We start from the raw sequence: 14,261 nt of genomic DNA, 5'->3' as shown, positions 1-14,261 counted from the left end.
TAAATAGGGTGAAGAAACCCACTCATTAGGCGATATCTATTGGTAAATTTAAAAGCAAGGTATGGGAGCACCTGGGTGGCTCAGTGGTTAAGCATCTGCCTTTGGCTCAGGTCGTGACCCCCAGGTCCTGGGATTGAGTCCAGCATCAGGCTCCCCACAGGGAGCCTGCTTCTCCCTCCCCATTTATCTCTGCCTCTTTCCGTGTCTCTCATGTATAAATACATAAAATCTTTAAAAAATAAAAATAAAAAAAAGCAAGGTATGGAAGAGCACATATAGCAATACACCACTAGGGTCAAAGGGGGGAAAATCTGACCAACAAGCTACATGATTAGGGCCTAAATGATCACTCGTAACAGTCCGAAGGGGTTGTCTGTGTGGTGGGGAATGGGATGGGTGGAAGGTGCCTGGGGTGGGATAGTTTTACTACATACCTGTCTTAGTTCCAGCCAGTATAACAAGTTACCATAGACTGGCTGGCTTACAACACCTCTGAAAAGCCCCAACTCCAAATACCATCACGCTGCAGGAGTGGGGTTAGGATTTCAGCATATGATTTTGGGAGGACACAGACATTTGGTCCATAACAGTACCTTTAATACTTCCCAAATTTTCAGTTATAGATATCTGTTAACTATTTGCAAAATTTTAAAGTAGTGCTTGTTGAATAAATGCTCTTTCTAAACAGAATATTCTTACCAATGCTGGTTCTTAATTCATTCACTCTATTGACCTTAGTATATTATTTCAACCAACATTTACCAAGGTATCAAGTAGAGAAAAAGATGAATAAGACACAGGCACTGTGTTTAAAGGGTCAGAAATTCTCCAAAGGACAGTGACAAGGAGGGCACAACTATTAACCGCATAAAGAGGAGAGCACAGGTAAAGCACCTAGAGCTCCAGAGAATGCCTAGGTTACTTCTAGAGAGATGGACCTGAAAGGATCCAATGACTTTGGACATGATAATCACAGTGATGATGAAAAGACACAAATGGCAGCCAAAGTCATGGAATACAAGGCCACCAGCAAACAGGTCCAGAGTGTAGGAGGGGTAGGAAAATGCAGGGCCAGTTGAGAGGTGAGGCCACATTTTGGGGGAAACAGGTTGCATTTACGCTGATGCAGAGGGAGGAACTGTGGATGTTTTGGGGGTAGAGGAATGAGAGCCCAGCCCAGAAGGAGGAATGTGATACATGGCACAGGCAGGGGTGGACTGGGAAGGGGGCAGAAAGGAAGCAGGAAAACAAGTCCAAGGATGATTCCATCACTGGAGAAAAGAAGAGATAAAAACCTGAACCAAGTCAGGCTAGGGAGGAAGAATCCTCTGGATTCAGGAAATGTTCAGGAAAAAGGAAAGTTTCCAAGGGTTGGAAGTGTGATGGTATAGATGCCCTAACTGAACCTTCTACTGAAAACGTCTATAAATGCTGGATAAAAGAGAAACGTTTTTTAAACTGCTCTAATGAGCTAGCTAGGGAGGAACAAATACCCAGAAGTTAAAAACTAACCACAAACAGGAATGTAGAGAGCGAAAGGAAAGCACTGGCTCTTACCTCGGGGCACCCACAGAATTGATTTTCATGGCCTCTTGGGGTACAGGAGACAGGACATAAAGGCCCGGGCCCACCCCAGATGCCAAGATGCACATGAGACTGGAAACCACCTTCGGTAGAGACTGGCCTAGCAGCAGAGGTAGAAATGAGTGCTACAACCTCAGGGTAAGGACAAATAGGGAGTAGTCCCCCGAGATTCCAAGGAACTTAATTTGTCCAGATTATTGGTGTTGATCGAGGGGAAAAAGAAAAAGTCTCCACTGCTGTCCCCCACCAAGAATTTCTAGCCACAAGGCAGCTCTTAAGGAGCGTGTAGCCCAAACTCCTAAAGCTTGAATGGTCCAAACAACATCAGGCAGGGAATATAATTCGTAACCGACCCACACCGGGAGTGCCCTAAGATGCCTAGCAGAAGGAAACATCAAACTGCCTTCGACCCTGGCCTCCAAGTATTCCCACAGAGGTCCGAGGAATAGGAGTTCAAAAGCAAGGATCATAGAACATCCTGGGAAACTAGACACCACGAGCCAGCACATAAGAACTCGGCAGACCAGGCTCGGATGCAGAGAGCCGTGGTGAATGAAGTCAAAGACATGACGCCCAGGAGCCAGGGGGATGCTCCATATATCATACTTCCTTATGCCTTATATGTGTTTTATAAACACTGGCTTGTAGCTACTTGGTGGTTCAAAAAACCTTTGAAGGGAGAAGTGGCTTGAGAATTCGCAGGGTCTTGAGTCACATGCAAAAGAATAGCTCCCCTGGAGCAGGAGGGTGAGAAGTCAGACGAGCTCTGAAGTGAGTGACTGCTGAGGACGTGCAGGCAGGCAGTGCACACTGCGCTTCGGGATATGGATGGCAAAGCGAGGGCAGTCCTGCCAGGAGCACAGTTCTAGGAGTTGGGGAGCAGGGAAAAGAGAGAGGCTGAAAGAGGCCGAGGGCCAAGTCCTGGAGGTGGCAGGAAGCACGAGGAGACCCTCCACTGGCCACATTTACTGCTTATCCAAGAAAAAGGAGTCCTGCCCAAAGAGAAGATAGAGAACTAAGACCCTACTTCAGTCCTAAAGCCACATCTAGGCTGAAAAGCAGGTGTGTGTGTGTTAGAGAGAGAGGGAGAGGGAGAGAGAGAGAGAGAGACTATACACACATGGCACTGCTTCTCATTTCAACTGCCTTCTGAAAATGAGCTGTTTGCTTTTTTATCTATTCCGTGGTCAGCCTAGGAAGTGAGAGTCCACTAAATTTCAGCCCGAGATTTTTAAAATCTCCAAGCAATTTATAAAAATGTTCCCCAATTCTGGGCTGAAATATGAAGGCACAGGAAAAGTACCTTTGTTGCTAATTGCCTATTCACAGGATCATTTACCCCTTTCGTTCGAGCAATTGAAAAGGATGTGCGCCCCCGTAACCCGCTTTGGTAATTTTTATGCAATCATTTTTACAAGCAAGTACAATTGGACTTGAGCCAGGGCAGCCACAAGGTAGAAATGACACAGTGCTTAAGCCGCATGACAGGGTTTGAAATGGTTCAGCAAAGCGAGGCAGAAAGAAGCAGGCGCAGACCCTGAGAAGCAAAGGCAGCGGTCCCGAACAGCTATAAATGCTGCCAGGCCTCCAGAAAGGTGCTGCCCATGGCAGGAAGTGCCAAGTGGAAGGCTGCTGGTCTCCAGGGAAAAGGCTTTGCAATCCAGCTGTTTCTCACCTTCTCCAAAAGCACAGCCAGCGGAGTGGCGCTCTCTGGTGCCTATTCCTACCACCCATGTGAAGGTCAAGTATACCAGGACACACAAGACACCAAAAGCCTTTGCAACTACAGGAGCACTAAGGAGCTCAGAGTAACAAGGGGCAGAAAAGGCCGCAATGCCCACAGAGCTTAACCCAGAAGGTGCAGGAACATATACAGCACCGAGACACATGCGCCTGAGGGAGCCGTGCTACCCTGGATGTAGGAGGCCTGCGTGGGGTCAAAAGATGGACAGAAAAAACAAGGGAAAACCATTTCTGAAGAGTACTGCTGCTCCCTATTTCCCATTTCTAGTTAGGGGGCTTTCTGGATTTAACACACAGAAATTTAAGACTTTCTACTAATCTTTTATCAAAGTGCAACCAATGGTTTATGAATAAGGATCCTAACCTTATCCACACAGCATCTTTCTTTGAAGGGGCTGAAAGTGTCTCACGTATTATCACAATTACTTTATTAATACTCTGACCAGGGGAAAAGTGTGTTGGGGTAATTGTCCTTCTTCTTTGCACCTGCTGGGAAAATGGGGTGCTAATGCACAGCTGACATTCAAAGGGCACTTAACTGCCTGTCAGGTACTGTTGTAAACAGTTTATGTTTAATTCTCACAAAAACTCCATGGGGTAGAGACTGTGATTCTCCCCACTACAGAGTTGCCAAGCAGGTAAGCGACCGACCCAGATTCAGATACGGGCCTCTGGACTGCACACCATGTGCTCGTGACCACATAGCAGAAAGGCTCTCTCTGGCTCTCCCTCATCAGTGGTTGCCGTAAGCCTGGCAGCTGCATCCCAGGCTCAACTCCTTCCAGCTCTCCACTCTCCTATGTGAGGCTACTCTCCATGATTTTGGTAAAAACGGAGGCCCTTCGCTTACACACAATTCAAGAAAGTCCACGCGTGCCTATTGCTGTAGAGACAGATGGAAGTAACTTTACTAATGCCTAGATTCACTCAAAGTGCATTTGACTCTATATATTTTCCCATTATCTGAAAGGTTGTTTTTCCAACTCTCTAGATTATGATTAACAGAAAGCCATACACTTTGCACCATGACCACATCCCTGTACACACACACCCCTCTGAAACAAATGTTTGACGAACCGTAGGTGTCCGTAGTATGGATTATGCTCTCAATATTTTCTCTTCTAGTCCATTTAAAAATGGTTGCAACCTAGTAAATTAATTTTATGACTCCATAATACATTGGGATTAATAGTTAAACACTCCCCTAAAATGTCTGTTCCTACCTTTAAAAAATTATGTCAGAAGCATTGTCACATTTCTTTTTTTTTTTTAAAGATTTTTTTTTTTCAGAGAGAAAGAGAAAAAGAGTGAGGGGGCCAGAGTAAGAGAGAGAGAATCTCAAGCAGAATCCCCGCTGAGTGCAGAGTCCAATGTGGGGCTTGATCCCAGGACCCAGAGATCATGACCCGAGCCAAAACCAGGAGTCAGACACTTAATCGACTAAGCTACCCAGGTGCCCCAACATTATCACGCTTCTTATAAAAACGTATCATTTACCCAGAAGTAGCATAGAGTCACAATGTAGTCCGCAAAACTGGTAAAATTTCTAGCATTTGTCAAGGCAAAACAAAAATAAAGCAAGAAAATAAACACTCTGGCTGAAGTAGAAAATGTTACGGGAACAATGTTCAAGTCTTACTGCATTGACATAATATGGAAACAATCAAATTAACAGGTTGACTCTGTTTGGCTAAACTACTCAAGTTCAATTCAAAGTTTAAGTCCCAACTTGAACACGCTGAGTGCGGACAATGCTAATGGGGAAGGAGGCCAGACAGAGCCAAAGGGGTGGTCTGAAAGCAAGAAGCCCACTGGTTCACTGTTCACTGGCTGGATTTGGAACCCAGCTCTCTTAGCCTTCAGACACCATTTCATGGATACAACATCAAGCTTACTTCTGACCTTAAATGCTTACAATAAAAAAAAAAATCACAGAGATTATCTGCAGCTGGTTTAAGAGTTTCAATAATATTAACAAAGTGATATTTTTCCAGCAGAGCCCTTTGTGTTGTTCAATGCAATCAGGCTTAGATTAGGCTTCCAGGAAATCCCTTCCTGGCACACTCTCACATTCCCCACTGTGGCAGTTTGAAAACTTTTCTTTCCCTCCTGTCTCAGAGAAATAATTGTCCCTTCTTCTTTCCAAAACTGCCCTACAAACTGGGCTTAACCCCATCCCCCTCCGCCTTTCCCAGCATCCTGCTTCAGAAAGATCCCTTCTCTCTTGCCTTGACAAGAGGCAAGGCTCCTCTCACCCCCCACAAATACACTCCTTTGCCTTTTTCAGATTCCAAGTGAAATACTCATTCCCTCCACTTGGCTCATACCACTTTGTTTTTTGTCTCTTTTGTTTTTATTTTTTTTTAAGATTTTATTTATTTATTTGAGAAACAGCATGATAGAGCGAACACGAGCCAGGGAGAGGAGCAGAGAGTGAAAGAGAAGCAGACTCCTTGCTGAGCAGGGAGCCTGATGCAGGACTCGATCCCAGGACCCCGGGATCACGACCTGAGTCAAAGGCAGACACTCAACCACTGAGCCACCCAGGTGCTCATGTTTTTCATCTTTTTTAAAACACCCTCTTCTCTACTCTTTCTTTAGAGCCTTACCCACTAGTTTCTATCCTCTCACGTAGGTTACTTTCTAGATTCAAAAAAGTTCAACAACCATATGCCAGCCACTATACTAGGCACTGGGGACCCAAAGGATAGGAAACAAGGTCCCAATCTCCCAGTTAGGGAGTCTGGCCCCTGCAGAGCTTGCTACCATGGAATCTACAGGACCCTTCCCAGCCCTCCAGGCCCCTTGGCCCTCTGCGGCATGGCACAGCATGCAGGACATCCTCACTCCTTGCAAACTGGCCGCTCCCAAACTTCTGGTTTCAGACTCCTCTATTACACACCAGGGCTACTTAACTAACCTGGGAGCCACAGACAAGCTTCAGAGGGGCTGAAACCCTAAAATTTTTTTTTTATAAATTTTTATTTATTTACGATAGTCACAGACAGAGAGAGAGAGGCAGAGACATAGGCAGAGGGAGAAGCAGGCTCCATGCACCGGGAGCCCGACGTGGGATTCGATCCCGGGTCTCCAGGATTGCATCCCGGGCCAAAGGCAGGCGCCAAACCGCTGCGCCACCCAGGGATCCCTGAAACCCTAAAATTTTATGTAAAGTTTTGTACAGAAGTGCACTCTTCATGGGATGAGAAACTATCATTTCTATCATATTATCAAAGGAATCTGTGGCTCCCAACAGATTAAGACCCACGATTCCAAATCTACATCTCTAGATCCTTTATTGGGGCCAGGCCTGAAATCACTGCTGTCCATTCTCTCAAAAGGCCACAACAACGACAGCCACACAAACAAAACAGAACTCCCCATCTCTCCCTCCTTGCTGTTTTCCACCTGTTTCCCCAAACAAAATCCTTTTCTGACTTCCCTGCTCTGTCAACAGCACCCCACCCTCCTCACCACTCAAGCCACAAACCCCAGAGGGAAGGATGATTCAGCCTTCCTCGCTGTCCTCTCACCACCAGACTGCTGCCCAAGCGTGTCACCCACTGCCCCTGCCCCGGCCACCTGCACTGCGGGGTCCTAGTTCCGGCACCATGGCCCTCTCACCTGGCCCTCTGACGGCCCCTCGCAGGCTCCATGAGCTCTCTCCTGCTGTCTAGTCTTCACGACCTTGTATTCCACCCTATCACTTATTTCAAAACCTTCCGTAGGTCTCCACTACTTCTCCAGGTTTTAGCTCCTTCCCTAGCAGAGCCCTCCGCCACATGACCCCAGATCTCCTCTTTCCCACGCTCCAACCACACAGCACCAGCCCCCCTCATAAACACTCCGCACTGCTTCCAGCTTTCCTTCTGCTGTGTTGAGGGTCAGGGTCTTGCCTCTGCCTGGAATTGCACTTCCTCCCCCAGAAGTGATAAGCATCCTTCAAGGCTCAACCCAAATGACTATCAAATGTCATGCAGGCTTTTCCAATATCAGTTGGATGTGTTCTGTTCTCATCTTCCTGTGAACCCCCAGTGGACTTCCCCTGCATTTCTCTGACAGCAGTGAAGGTACCTGTTCCATATTGGGGCCCTCCACATGCGTCCTATTACTTTTGTCATATCCTCAAATGGGACTAGGTATCATTCATTCATCCCGTACTCCTACTCCTCATCCGCCCTCCCTGCTCCCTGACACCAGCGAACACATTACCTTGAAATGACCTTGATTTATGGGACGGTTGTACATGTTGACGTGAATAGCAGGAACAGATATTCCAAAAGCCGTGTCAGTAGCTGACCTATTATTTTTATCTGTATCTTGTATTACTTTGGTAATTAATTAATTAATTAAACAATTTATTTTTGTTTTACCAGTTTAACTTTTTTAAAGAAGATGTTATTTTACTTAATCGAGACAGAGTTATAGCAAGAGAGCACAAGCAGGGGGAGGGGCAGAGGGAGAAGCAGACGCTCCACTGAGCAGGGAGCCCAATGTGGGACTCAATCCCAGAACCCCAGGAGTAGGACCTGTGCTGAAGGCAGACACTCAACCACTGAGCCCCCCAGGTGTCCTAACTTCCTTTTTAAAGATGACTTTTAGTGGTTAAAACGTAGGGGATGTACTTTTCCAAAAACTTCGCATAAGCAATCCGGCTGACATTTTTTTCGTAAGTTTGTCAGTTGCCTGATGTCCCAAGGAAAAAGCAGGTATTTCTGGCGCAGGTACAAAATCTAAGGCCAAAGACCACAGACTTGAAAAATGAACCCTTCTGTGGACTCCAGTGACAGCCACCCGGAATCCTAGGCTCTGGTGCTAGATCCATCCACAACACCCAGAAACTTGTCCCATACATTTCCATTAAATGGATTTTTCCTTCACTTTCTTTCTTTTTTTTAAAGATTTTATTTATTTATTCATGAGAGACACAGAGGGAGAGAGAGAGAGAGAAAGGCAGAGACACAGTCAAAGGGAGAAGCAGGCTCCATGTTGGGAGCCTGATGTGGGACTCGATCCCGGGTCTCCAGGATCAGGCCCCGGGCTGAAGGCAGTGCTAAACCGCTGAGCCACCTAGGCTGCCCCTTCCTTCACTTTCAACTGAACTTGAATTCAATTTTAAAAAGCCATCATTATACAACTCCCATGCAGAAGTCATTCTGGTGAGGTGAGAGAACTAATGGCTGTTCCCTGCCTTGATAAGCTCATAGTTTACCAGGAGGTAGGCAACTCCTACATAATTATTATTACATAAGGCAGGCTGACATAAGTGCTCTAATAGAGGGATCTGCAAAGTCTAACAAGCGAGGGGCAAGAAACCACCTCCCCCCCCCCCGGGGCTGCGGCAGGGGGGAGGATGCACATGGTACATAAAAGGACTCAGGACTGAGCAAGGTGGTGGAGGATGGGCTTTAAAGAGATAAGAAGCCTGCAGGTAAAGAGGATAGGAACACCAAAGCCTCTGCTCTGAGAAAGTTCTATGTATATCAGAGGAGTGCAGGGCGGTGCTGTGTGCTTGGAATGTAGGATATAAGCCACAGGAAGTCATGGAGTTTTTGTTTTTTGTGGAGGGTTGGACAGTGACATGATCGTCATTCACTTAAAAAACAACTGGCGCCACCCTTTGTAGAATCAACTGGAAGGGGAGAAACTGAAAGAAGAGAAGCCAGTTGGGAAGCATGGCTGAAAATGGAAAGCACAAGTAGAAACGGGAAGAAGTATGAGAGAGCCACCCATAAGTAGGACCTATAGGATTTGGAATAGATGTAGCTAAGGGAGGCAAGGCATGGGACAAATACGACAGTTGAGACTTCAAGTTCTCAAATCTGAGAAACCAGAGGATCCTCCTAATTGGGGGCATATAGGCTGAAGAGCAGGTCTGTTGAGCTGCAGGGAGGTTGGGGGAGACAACAGGCCTGTGATTCTCAAGGACTTCCAGAGGAAGATGTTAGAGAGTTAGGCTTATTACACTCACTGGAGGCCAGCGTCGTGGCTAGATTTCAAAATCACCCATATGGCAGCGACAGCTTATACTATGGGATGAAACGAAACCATCAAGGCAAAGCAAAGAACATGGGAAGATGGCTGAAAGGGGACCATCACAGAGATGGTCCACTAGGGAAAGGACACAGGCAGCGGAGAGCAGGAAGGATAGTCAAGTTGGCAGAGTAACCCAGAAACCAGGACTTGCTAGAATGGGGTGCTCGAAACTGTTGAATGCCAGGGGGAAAGCAGACACAATGAAGACTGAAGCGAGCCACTAGGTTTGGTTAGTAAGAGGGCCTCAGTTCCAGAAAGGTACCTCCAGTAAAGCTGGATACTCAAATGGGTTGGAGGAATGAATAAACCAAAAATGAGAACAGACCGGAGATGAGAACAGACTCATCTTCAAGAGAAGGTTCTTTCCAGAAGTTTGGATGGAGGTGAGAGATTGGTCAGTAGTTTAGGAGACAGTGGATCTAATACTTGACTTTTTAGGGGACTAAACTCAAAAAGAGACAAAAGATGTCAGAGAAAGGGGATCTTATAGGAGAGGGACAGGGGCTTCTACTCTTTCAACCCTGCTGCATGTGCCATTCTTAAAATTTCTGATCATTTGGGGCCAGATACACAAAGCCCAAGATGGAACACATTCCCGAAGTGAATTTTTGTGGATTAGACTTACATTCTCACTTTCACGAATATTCCAAAGATGTGTTCTCATAAAGCTCTTTTTGCCCTGATCGTTAAAGAAATTGTTTAGTCCTAAAACAGCTTTTACATCACACATTTAATCAAAAACTGAGAAAAGGCTGAAAATGTGTTCCACTCTTAATCGTTACATTTGTTTTAAGCATTACATTTGAATCTGTAATCAACGCATGACTCATGGGGAGTACTTCATAAATCTTTCTAGACCTCCAGTCTTTGCATAATTGTGCCTTCCAACCGTCAACCGTGAATTTCCTTTGGCCGGAACAACTCTCGGTAAAATTTGGGAAGAAAGAAAACTTGCCTCACCAGATAAAGAAAAAAAAAAAAATCTCAGGTCCCTATTGCCAAAAAACCTAAAAGCCTTAGGGAGAAGGTCTATGTCACATATGGTCTCCTTTATCACCTTCAGTCCATGCAGTGCCATACCCATCCTAGACTCACAGTAAAGGCAATTATATATAATTTTTTTAAGAATTACTTCCTTGCTTGCCACTCATTAGGTTGTCTGTCTCCAAGTTTGTTTAGAGCTGAGCAAGGGAGAAGAGAAAGGGAGAGAAGATACAAGTAAGGTATGTTGGCAAAAGGCAGTTGCCTACAGCCAGCCTTACCACCTCGTACCTTTAAAGAGGACAAGCCGAGGCTGGGGGTGTGAGGGGAACGGAGAGCATGGGCTCCCCCAGGTGACGCTTCAGTCACCTGGGGTGGGCCATCCCACACACCCTAGTAGAGGAGGGGCCCGCTCCTCCTGGGAAGGGTTCAATCACCTTTAATGAACACCCTGGCACACACAGCACACAGGGAAGCACAGCACAGCGAGTGAATGAAAGGGGAGACACCCGAGGACCTCCCAGTGCCTAGGAGAACCATGGAATTTACCAGACTGTGGGCCAAGGGAAAGGCGTATCTTGTGAGGATCTCAAACATATCCCTCCTGCTGTGGCCTTCCTGTTTCAGCGCGAACCTCAGGTTCCTCATGTCCTGGGTGGGGGGAGCAGAGAAATTGGACAGTTCAGTCTTCAAATAGAATGACATTCCTTAGCAAAACAAAACAAAACAAAACAAAAAACCCCACAAAAACAAACAAAAAACCTCTTCAACTAAAGGAGAAGATTCACTTACCTGAAAGGTAATTAATTAATCTAGATCACTAAGAAAATCACTTTGTTTGGTGTGACTTTTTGAAATATCCAGTTTAAGCACACCTCAAAATACTCCCATCGTCGTCACTAACGTAAAGACAAAGCAACTAGTGCTAAAGAGCACACAAAACTAAAAATCATTGGATAACAAGAAAAATTAAACCTTGCCTTTGCGCACCATTTACGGTGTCTCTCTACTTCGACTGGTTTCTGCGGTATTGGCACTATAAAAGAGTATTTATTCCCAGCACTTTTCAAATGTGTACCTGCTACCAGATGTCCTCTCAAAAGCATCAAATATGTCATGAAAATTCAGAAGCTCTCTCCCTCTGCCTCATGCTACTCCCAAGTCTCCCTCTGACACATCGGGAGATGACGGGCACTGTAAGTTCTCATACAAGTTAAGTCCTTGCCATCAAGTTTACCTGCACGGAGTTCTACATAAACCACAGCAAAGTACCCCTAGGCTTCCAGGAACACAACGTTAATGCTCCAAACTGGACTTTAAAAGGGGCTTTCAATACGTATCTCTTTGCTAAGCAAGAGAACCTTCTGACACCGAAACCAAACCAAAAAGAGCTCCCTTAAATGTCAAGTTGTGTCACGTATCAAAATACATGACATCCTGTCTTATTTTCAAAGCGTGAGTGTTTTGGGTTGTCTCTGAAATCCATCACGGTGCTGTGACCGAGTGGCTGAGCACTAGAGACATCACATTGTGCCCTGCACTTTCAATTCAGAAAAACAAGCCCCGTGCCGGATCCCGGGGTACTTCAGGAGGGAGACTGCCGAGCTGGTCCCTGCCCTCTAGGGTGTCATGATCTTTCTATTTTTCCAGAGTGCTTTTTCATTCATTATCTCAGGAGCACACTTCAAGCTTCCAGAGTCTGCGGCGTGCAGGACAAGCAAAGGCCTCGTCATATGCGGGCCCTCCTAGAATGCAGCAGAGGCAGTACAAAGAACCAGACCCGAAGATCTCTACTGAGTGACCCCCAAGACTGCTCACTCTCTATACAGATGGCATCTACTGTGGGGCCTTGCCAGCTCTAGGATTCTGTGCTTTCTTTTTGAAAAGCACATAATGGAATAAAATCCAAAAAACCAATTCATGACCTATTCCAAGAAAACGGAGATATTAGTTGTTGGCTCACGATGCAAAGCAGTGGTCCAATAAAAGGGAATAATCATTTCAATGACATGCTGTGCCTTAAAAGGGTTACAGCCACAAGCACAGTGCCAGATAGCTGAGGATGTGCGGGGCCGGGGCTCGGGGATGTGCATAGAACTTTCCTCCTAACAGCCTGGGGTCAGCCGATAATTCCGTATCACCGTTGTTCTTAACCACCTGGCCAGAATTTAGACCATCTCTAAGTAACCATTTATTTGGATCCATCAGTGATTCCAACAAATACTTTCAGTGTGCCAAAGCACAAGTGATTCAAGCAATTCCTTGTTGCCATCTGATTCACATGTAATTAAAGGACAGAAAGAATTACTACCTCATCTTGCCAACGAGAAAATTGAAACGGAAAAGGCAAATGACTCATAGGCGGCAGCTCACCAAATCTGCCACAGAAATATGAGTATATCCTAAGTAGTGAGTCCTACCTGGTCCCCTTTAGAGGAGGACCCATCAGGGAAGAGCACTTGAGGAAGAGTCCTGGGGCAGGAGAGCTTTGCAGCCTCCTCGGCCTGTTTGCCAAGTGGGTCATGTGGTGACACACCAAGCCTCGCTGTCATAAACGAGTCCAAATCAACACACCCCCATTGCAACAACACTGAAGGGCTGATTTATGGACACATCACTTCTATAACGCATCTCTAGAGAAACAACGCCCATGGCTGCTGACCTCAACACTCCACACTGTCTTTCAAGTGAGTAAACAGGGGTGAGGCATGGAAGAAGAGAGGAGGTTCTGTGATGGTTAAGGTTTGGCTTCCTCCTTTTTTGTTGTTTTTAAGGCTCCAAGTTGTCAGCAGGGGCTGGTCTGGGACCTGGGGGTAGAAATTCACATATGCAGAGCCATGTTCTCTGCTGCCAGACAACATCCACTGGAGTTGACATCCCCCAGGTACAAGATGCTACAGGCGGGAAGAAATCCCCATGTGCAGAGCTAGTAGGACCGAATCCGTAGGGGCTTCCGGCTACCTGTCCCAGTGCAGCAGTAGCTGTGTTAGGGCTCCTGACTCCAGCTGATGCTGACCTAGGCCAGACAGGAGAGCCCACCTTTACCCCCATGGCACATTCCCTTTCTATTACCTTCAAGTCTGTTCCTGAGAACATGTGACTTGACACCCAAGATGTCACCGTTCCCAGGGAGATAATGGAATGAAGAGGCTGGGCTATAACACTGTTCTAGCCATCATCTTTGGGCCCAATGCTAATTCCAGGGAAAAAAATATATACACACAAACACAAGTGTGTGACACTTGCCAGTGATGCCTGATGAGTCGTCCCTAAGTCCCTCATTTTTACAATAAACGCTCAAAGAGTGAGAATGTGCTTTATCTTATTAACTTTGGGGGGGACTGATATCTCAAATGAGTTCTTCCTATTGACAAGGTGACAAATAGGACTTTAAAAAAATTCTATTAGAACCCGAGTCGCTTTCAAAATCATCAATACAGAGACCCTATTTCCCCTTGAGTACTGTGATATAAGGCTCTACTCCCACGGATCCTTTCATGCAAAATGCAAACATGCTTCCTTAAAAGTAAATCCCTGTATTCCTAGGCCCCAATGTGAAGACAGTGCTGGGATCATAAAGAAGGCATTTAAGGTAGCTTAGATTGAAACAAAAACCAAAAGAAGCCAAGGTGGCCAGTGATGGAGAATTTCAGTTCTGGCCTAAGGGCCACACAATCCTTGTGATGGAGTATACCAGTCTTCATCTTTTGCAAACTGGAGACAATACAACAAACATACTATATTCATAATCAAAACAAAATTATGGGAGATAAATTTTAAGAAATCACAGTGCCTGAGCAAAGGTCACATCTCCCAGATCTAGCTATGAGAACTACGGAGACAGAGGACCTCCAAACCCCTTCCAGCTCTTTCTGGGCTTAGACAATATTCTATTCTATTATTACTCTATTTGGATT

General features: G+C 45.9%; 1 protein-coding gene across 5 annotated transcripts in view; it reads right to left on the bottom strand.

The window, feature by feature from the left end:
* Positions 1 to 14,261, bottom strand: part of MTM1 (myotubularin 1) — a 97,474-nt gene that overhangs the window by 40,927 nt on the left and 42,286 nt on the right. For all 5 annotated transcript variants that reach the window (XM_072744093.1, XM_072744091.1, XM_072744092.1 and 2 more), the window contains one exon: positions 10,894 to 10,995. In XM_072744093.1, the coding sequence (XP_072600194.1) occupies positions 10,894 to 10,995 (102 nt within the window). The remainder of the gene's footprint in view (positions 1 to 10,893; positions 10,996 to 14,261) is intronic.

This window comes from Vulpes vulpes, chromosome X, assembly GCF_048418805.1.
Source record: "Vulpes vulpes isolate BD-2025 chromosome X, VulVul3, whole genome shotgun sequence".
Lineage (NCBI taxonomy): Eukaryota > Metazoa > Chordata > Mammalia > Carnivora > Canidae > Vulpes > Vulpes vulpes.
Note: the sequence above shows the minus strand (reverse complement) of the source record. Positions and strands in the feature narration are given on the sequence as shown.